We start from the raw sequence: 8,533 nt of genomic DNA, 5'->3' as shown, positions 1-8,533 counted from the left end.
CTGAGATGGCAGACTCACTCAAAAGAAGGCATCCTGAACACTGCCGCCTTCCCCCAGTACTACACTGAGGCTAGATTTTCAGTTTATAATATTGAGATGGCGCTTCAATCACAGCATTCTGGTTCTGAGGCAGCAGTGCGACAGCTGAACGAATGAAGTAGAGCGCCAATGGAGACGGTGGGCGCTGATTGCAGTACAAATTCAACTAAACGGCAAATACGTGCTTTGCATGGACCCCTATGCGTCGAGATAGTTCTCCGAAGTCTTGGTCAACATTATTCAACTGATTACTCAAGTTGCTGTTGTTTGCGAAATTAACTGCAACATATGATTACTAAGACGTCACCACGACTGGAAACTCGATATATAAGTGCATGTTCAATTATTTCTTCAAATCAGTACGCGGCGACAACCTTATTGCAAATCACTGATGGTCAGTGCGGTTCTAGTGGAAGATAGAAAACATGACGACCACCCAGTACCGAGAATATCTCAACTTCGAAACTCCCGAGAATGAGAATCGCGCTTCGAAGCCTTCAATCCGCAGGAGCAACTTCGAATTTTGCGGATTTAATTTAAGGATCATTCGATTCATGGACGCTGAAATGGGCGTTTCCTCATATGTCTGGGAATCTGTAAGTCCAACGCGTCAGTCGGATAGAGTAAAAGAGAAATTACAGCCTCTCACATCTTACGGGATGAGCAGATAAACGTAGCCACTTTCTTCGTTCTCTATTACATTTGATTTGAAATCTTTCTTTAGAAAAAAGGGTTTTTGAAAATATTTCAAGGATCAGGCGCAGCGTACAAATAATTCACTGTATAAATATAACTTGTACGCTTACCACATTAATGGAGCAAATGGCTCGCACATACTGTCGTGTCTTTTTGTTTTAATAGGGATTGGAGGCTTATTGAAGTTGAGAGTATATACATTACATTTCCACCCTCCAATTCCCTCACTACTAAACTATAACCTGTGTTGTCCATGATTTCTCAGCCTAAATGACTATAATGCATGCTTGAACGCGGACACTGAGCGTCGTTATTCTGTATGGCCCTATCCCTACTCCGACTACATCGACTTGCAGTTTACCATAGGGATCACTTATTAGCAATAAGGAACGCTGATAACTCTGTATAGACGAGGACGTAGGATTTTGGGGCCTCCCTGCTGCACTTTAACACTGAACCAACAGAGCAGTCTGAAATGAGCAATGGAAGGCAATTAACTTGGCAGGACGTCTAGTTAGTTGAATCGGGTGCAGGGTGGGAAGTTCTGGCACTATTTTGAACAATTTATTCAAGTTTTCTTTTAACTGCAGTGTCAGCCTCATTGGCATTATTCTCACTGCTGAGTCAGGAGCTGGTAAAATCAATCTCTATTCCAGAGCCTTGATGATATAATCTGGGGTGTCAGTACTGAGGAATGCTGCATTGTCACAGGCACCGACCTAGTAATGAAACAGTAAACCGAGATCTCATTCTGCCATTTGGTGTGAATGTGAAAAGATTCCACAACACTATGCGACTAAATGTAAGAGTTTCCCGCTGTTCTGGCCAATCCTTCAACCGATAGCACTAAAGTAGATATCCGCTCATCTGTCTCAACCATATTTATGCGGCCTTGCTCTGCGCAAATTAACTACATTAATTACTACATTACTACACGGACAAGTCAAATCGGCTGCATAAACTCTTTGGGACTTCCTGAGGTCGTGAACGGTTCTACGCAAAGGGTAACTCTAGGAACAAGCTCGTCCAGAGCTGATCTGAACACATTTGGAAGTATTGAGAGTGTCCAATGAAAAAGTGCACACAATCTTCCTTTATCCTGCAAGATGATTGAGCCCACCTCAGAATTTGTTTGGGAACGGGCTTCTGGTGACAAGTGTTAATTTTTCTGTGAGTAAACCCTGAGGTACATGTTTTTCATCTTTTCAGGGGATTGTGCTTTGCCGGTACTTCGAGAAAGAAAACATCAGTTTTACTGGGAAGAAAGTGATTGAGCTGGGGTCAGGCACTGGAATCGTGGGGATTTTAGCAACCTTACTGGGTGAGTATAATGTGGGACTGAACTAAACATATATAATTTTACTGGCGAGTAAAAAAACTTAAAGTCCCACCCATAAATCAGTAAGAAGTTATGTCATATTTTGAGAGTAACGAACAGTGTGATTAAGGTGAGAATATAAGAAATAGGAGCGGGAGGAGGCCAAATGTCCCTTCGAGTCTGCTCCGCCATTGGATGAGACCGTGGCTGATCTTCTACCTCGATCCACCGTCTCTCACCATCCCCAAATCCCTTAATTCCCTTAGTTCCAAATTATCTATCGACTTCGACCTCTTTCGTGAATGCGCTCAATGATTAAAAGTCCATAACTCTGGGGGTAAAGAATTTCAAAGGGCAGAATTTCCCGTTGGCGCGCGTGGGGCGGGGCGTGGTGACGTCGAGCGAGCGTCCCGCGTCTGCGCGCCATCGCGATATTTCATTGAGAGGGCGCGCGATGATATCGGATGTGTCCCCGTCATTAATTAGCGGGCCACTTAAGGCCATTGAATCTCCAATGGACACCGATTTTTTGACGCCCAAGCAATCTTCGAGTCGGCGCATGGGCGCAACGGGCAGGTGGGTAGGACACATTTGTATAAACCTCAACCACGGGCGGGATAAGAGGGCTCACTGGGGTCGCGCGTGCTCTGTCAAGTTTTTTTTTTAAAAGTTATTGAAACTTGCCTGTGAGATCTGCAGTACTTCAAAACACATCCCAACTGCCTTGTCTGGACTCTTAACCTTCACGTCAGCACACTGTAGTGAGGAATCTTTTCTGGGCCTGCGGGAAGCCTTCCCTTAGCCTGGGAATGGGAGCTGAACTGTTCACTGGAGGCAGCTCCTCTGAGGAGGAAGGGAAGGCTAGAAGGGGGAGGAGGCCAGGAGTGCACATTTCAGCCTCCAGGGGAGACACCTTTGGGAGGACAGGCACAGGCACAAGGGGCGCAGGGCCAAGAGGTGGACTTTGCGGTGTCTCCCAATCAGCTGTCCACACTTGTGTCAAGCAGGTTACAAATGCACAGTTCAGCCACGCATTGATCTTCATCCACTTCCGTTGGGACCAGGCAAGCCAGACACAGCAAGCCAGAGGTTTCGCGGCAATTGCTGCCTTCCATGGCATCCAGGGTATAATCGACTGCACATATGTGGCCATCAAGGCGCCAGCAGGTGAGCCCTGTACCTTTATCAACAGGAAGGGCTTCCACTCCATGAACGTGCAGATAGTGTGCGATCACAGGATGCTGATTCTACAAGTCTGTGCAAGGTACCCAGGCAGCTCTCACAATGCCTACATCCTTAGACACTCCTACGTGCCGGGGCTCTTCAGTGCTCCAGCCCGGCTTGATGGTTGACTTCCTCTCAGAAGGTGGCTCATGACGCCTGTCCGCCGTCCAAGAACAGAAACTGAGTAGTGATACAATAGGAACCATGCCTTCACAATGGCTGTGAGACAGCCTGCTGACTCTGCTGTTCTGTTGGCCTCGATGACCTTGGCGATTGTCCTCTGGCCCGTGGAGCCTGTGCTGGCCCTGCCTGGGAGGGAGCTGCCAATTCCATAGCTGATATCTCCCCAGTTGTCACAGACTCACCAAATGCTGCGGTCACTGGGAGAGGGGCGGAGGAGCTGCAGAGACGACAGGCAGCTGATGCATTGACGTGAAGTCGCTTTGGACCTCCCTGCTCACCATGGATGAATGGGCACTGAGCTGGGAAACATAATGCCCAGACCATCCCTCACACTGGCAATGACCAGCTTGAGGTCAATGCCGATGTGAGGGCTTGCTGGTCACAGTGCATCCCCAGGAAGCCCTGACGGGTCTCCTAGTGGAGGCCCTCCACGAGAGTCACTTTTCTCTCCATGGAGAATGCATGGCACTTGGACATGTGGTTCATTGCTTCAGCGATCGTCCAGGTAGACTTCTCCACCATGGAGGCCAAGCCAAACATAGCCTCAGGTTCTCCCGCACAACCGACTGCATTTCCTGACCCTGCTGCATTGCGGATGACTCCAGAGGCACATCATGAGGCACCGACTGAGTATGTGCCTGGTCCCCTGTAGACCTCCGACTGTTGGTGCCATGGGCACTCTGCGTCTCTTCCAGCTCCTCCAGTGACTGTGAAGTGCCCTCACCACTGTGCCTCAGGACAATAGCTGATGTTCGAATTCCCACCGAGGTGCTAGTATCTGTGCTGGTGCCTGCCTTGCAGAGATGATATGATGGTGGTGAGACTTCAGGCTCCTCAGGTGTGAGAGGGGGCCTCTGCTCCTGGCCCTGCTCCAATGATGTGGAAAGGAAGAACAAGGACAATGGATCAGTTAATGTGGAGACAATGACAAATGCATCCCTGTCCCCCAGATCATTATGTGTTCATCCTTCCATAAGCAATGGGCAAGCCATGTTGCAAAATTAAATCAGTTAACATTCAGCAGTGCTATGGCTGTTGGGAGAACAATGCTGACCTCACTATTGGGCATGAAAACCTGGCCCTGGTACCGCAGCCTCATCGACACCAGTGGACCTGAATGCATGACGCCTCTCCAAATCCCGGGCCACCTGTTCAAAACGGCTAAGAATGGCGATCTGCGCCTGGCTGCCATCAGTCCTTGCACACTCTGCCGCGTTATGTGCATTCTTCTCCTGAAAATGAGACAAGCATTGATAAGTGCAAATTGCACATGGACTCGCCTCACGCACGGCCCACCCCAACCAGAGTGGGACATATGAAGGCTCCAGTGCCTCCTCACCCGGCTGCTGCCAAACAATCACACAAAGATGCCAGACATGTTTCCACCCACCCCCCCTCCCCATGCCCACTCTTGGACACATGCTGTCTATATCACATTAGGCACCGCATTATATCTTTCCATAGCAAGGAGGCACAAGCATGTGGAGCACAGAGTGCAGCAAATGGTTCGTTGCCATCTTGAAACTCCCCTCCCAGCATGTCATCACCCTGACTTGGACATGTCCTGCAGTTCAAGCACAGTGCCCAGGTGCAGCTCCTCCAGGTTGCTCCCAAACCAGTCAGGTGGGACTCAGTGTAACACATGCTGTGGGGGCAAAACACATCTCTTCATCACCTTCTCAGGCTGACCTCAGCATGAGCAATATCTGCTGGCCCACCCAGCAAAGGACACATGCCGTCAATGATTCACTGCAGTCACTTCACTCAGACTTGGCGGGTGGTGGGGGAGGTGGGCTTGCGACCCTGGATCCAGGTGTGCTGCACCATGTCATGGGAGCTCACCACCTCCGCCATCTCCTCCCGAGCACGTTTCGTCATGTGGGGGGGCCTCCTTCTCCCAACCTGGGGAACTAGCACCTCCCGCTGTGCTGCCACCTCCTCAAGGAGGGCAGCAAGGCAGTCCTCTGAACAATGTGGGGCACACTGGCCCCCCACCTTATCCTCCTGCCTGGCCTGCCCTCAAGGGCTACCCTCTGGACTTGCACGAACTTCATTGTCCCTCTGCACAGCCCTTCACCCAGCCATTGCGAGCAGCCTTTCTGAGACTGCCAGGGCCTTCTTTTATACAGACCTCCAGGTCATCATTGGACCCGGTAGCCTCAGCATACCCATCACTGCCCGCCGACACCTGCTATGCACGGCATAGCCTTAATTGGCCTGCCCACGTAAAATGGCAGTGTGGATCTGATTGCAAGTGGCGATCGGGTCTACGTCCACCCGCTCTGCCCTCCCCACATCAACCTGAAAATTCAGCCCAAATGTTCACAATACAATCTCATCTAAGGCTTAAACTGTAGACTCTTTATTTTGCAGCCCCATTTCCCAGATTCCCGAGACAGGGAAAACATTTTCTCAAGGTCTAGCCAGTCAAGCCCCTTAAGGATTTTATGGGCAGAATTTTGCCCTTGGTGGGCGTGCAGGCCCCGCCGGATCAGCAGCGGGCGGACTGCCGACCCCCACCACCGAAACGGGGCCTGCCGCCATTTTAAGTGGGTGGGCCAATTAAGGCCCGCCCAGCGGCCTGCCGGACAGGAAGCATGGGGAGGGGGAGTGGGGGGGAGGAGGGAATCCCCAGCTGTCAAAGTGCGCTCTTTCGCGCGCTGTCTCAGGGAGATTACTGACAGTCCAAAAAACTTTAAAAATATAAAAATTTTAAAATTATTAACATGTCCCCCTTATGTGACAATGTCACACCAGATGAGACATGTTAATAAATATCACATAAAGTGTATTAAAGATTTGAAAAACAGACATCGATGAGGTTTCATGTATTATGAGAAGCCCACTGGGGCTCCTGGCCTGCCCACCAGCCTTAAGGTTGGATGGGCAGGGCCTTTAATTACCTTAATTACTCTGATTTTGCTGTCCGCTGGCCTTCCTAAAAATTTAAAGGGACTGGGATGATGTCGGGGGTTCCTCCTGATGTCATCCTGCGTCATTTTACCTCGGCGAGCAGGCCCGCTCCCAAATCGCCGACGGGAAAATTCAGGCCATATGTTTAAATAAGATCACCCCCCACCCCACCCCCCATTCTCCTAAATTCCAGCAAATATAGACCTAGATTTCTTAACCATCATCTTAAATGTCTCTTCCCTGTCTCCTCCATTCTAATCATAGCAGTAAGAACGAGGAGCTCATAAGCTTCTTTGAAATTAAGATTGATACCATTCAATAAACTGCCTTTTTTCCACTAGCCCACCAGAGCCACACTTCCTCCAAAGCTGCCCCTTCCCTAGCCTTGAACTTGCATCCCTCGAGTTTCACTTCTATTTCCGCTCATGCCATCTCACAATTCATCTTGTGCATGAGACATACCTCCTACTCCCTCAACAGTATTCCTACTAACTGCTCAATGCCAAACTTCCCCCTGTGCTCTCCATATTAGGGGGTTGTGCTAACAGTTTTCTCTTGTCTGGTGTTGTTCATCTTTCTCCCCAGCATCAAAAAAAACCTTGACCCATCATTCTTGCAAACTATTGCTCCATTTCCAATTCCTCTTTGCTCTCCAAAGTCCTGGATCTTGTTATCATCTCCCAAATAGGTGCCCATATTTCAAGGACTCCATGTTTGAATCCCTCCAATCAAGTTTCCAGCAAGTTAGCGAAATGGCTCTTTTCCAAATCTCAAATGTCATTCTTTGTGACTGAAAAAGGAGAACTATCTTTCCTCATCCTTCTGGACTGCCTTCAGCTTTTAACACAGTTGATCATATGATCCTTCTTCAAAGCCTGTCCACTGTCATCCAGCTGGGTGGAAATTCTCTGCCCCAGATCTGTTCTCACACTGTCTTCCTTGGACGCTGCAGTGTTTTGTCACCATGATCATAATGAGAGATCAGACTTATATCAAAGGCAAATCATGAATAACGCATCCCTGTATTTTCTTGTTCTCAGGTGGAACTGTTACCATGACAGATCAACCAGAAATTCTGAAGCAAATAAACAACAATATCTCCATTAACATCCCTTTTGCCTGCAGGCACCGGTTAAAGGTTTGTGCACTGACCTGGGGTGAAAACCAAACTGACTTTGCTACTGACTATGATGTCATCCTGGGTTCAGATCTTGTTTATTCCTCCTCTTCCTATCCCGCGCTCGTAGATACGCTGCGTTACCTCTGCAGCCAAGGGACTACAATTTATCTCGCTTCCGAGTTCCGAACTGGGAATGGGTCCCTTCCTTTCCATGAAGTGATTCTGCCTACCCATTTTAACTGCCAGATTGTTGACAGATTAGAGACTAAATACATAGCTGTGTACAAATTGACCAAACTTCATTCTCCTGACAATAAGAAATAAAGGAGCTTTCCAAGCTTGTAAGCTGCAATGTGTAACAAATCAACCAACCAATAGCAACATTTTTACACAATATAGATCTTTAAAGGTAGATTAGAGTTTTCAGTTTGAATCGAGTGAGGAATGAAACCGGTCATGAGTGACCTTTCATCATTTCTTTTCCTGACATAAGGATATGGGTTGTTAAATCGTGAGAAAGATTATGAAAAAAAAACAGATAAAAATATCATTTAATAAATTATCTTAGTCGGATATCTAAACTAAACAAATAAATGTGCACTGCTTTAATTAAGATAATTAAATTAACAAAGATTGGTGGATGAATTCACCAAAGTATTTAAGATATTGCTTAATTTTGTCAATTTAAACCATTTCGTTTTGGAGTATTTGTCTTTATATTAACCTGTGTGTGAAATGGAATCAATGTAATGTGTGTCAGTATATCTCCATAATCGCCACAGAAAACACTGCAAGATCAAGTTATAATGGCTGTAGAGGTATCGTATAACCCCACCTCAACGGGTGCACACTGTTCATCTCACTCATCATTCCAGATGAAGGTAACCATGTTTATCACATGGGGTAAAAGCAAAAACCTGCGGATGCTGGAAATCTGAAACAAAAGCAGAAAATGCTGGAAAAACTCAGCAGGTGTGACAGCATCTGTGGAGAGAGAAAAACAAAGTTAACATTTCTAATCCTTATGACCTTTCTTCAGA

The 8,533-nt window shown here is 47.6% G+C and overlaps 1 protein-coding gene across 1 annotated transcript; it reads left to right on the top strand.

Moving 5' to 3' along the window:
- Window positions 1–464: 464 nt before the first annotated feature.
- LOC121292304 (EEF1A lysine methyltransferase 3-like) lies at window positions 465–7,817 on the top strand. The gene is made up of 3 exons (XM_041214154.1): window positions 465–635; window positions 1,945–2,056; window positions 7,414–7,817. The coding sequence occupies exons 1-3, from the start codon at window positions 465–467 to the stop codon at window positions 7,815–7,817; spliced, it is 687 nt and encodes a 228-aa protein (XP_041070088.1).
- The last annotated feature ends 716 nt before the right edge of the window (window positions 7,818–8,533 follow it).

This window comes from Carcharodon carcharias, chromosome 20, assembly GCF_017639515.1.
Source record: "Carcharodon carcharias isolate sCarCar2 chromosome 20, sCarCar2.pri, whole genome shotgun sequence".
NCBI lineage: Eukaryota > Metazoa > Chordata > Chondrichthyes > Lamniformes > Lamnidae > Carcharodon > Carcharodon carcharias.
Note: the sequence above shows the minus strand (reverse complement) of the source record. Positions and strands in the feature narration are given on the sequence as shown.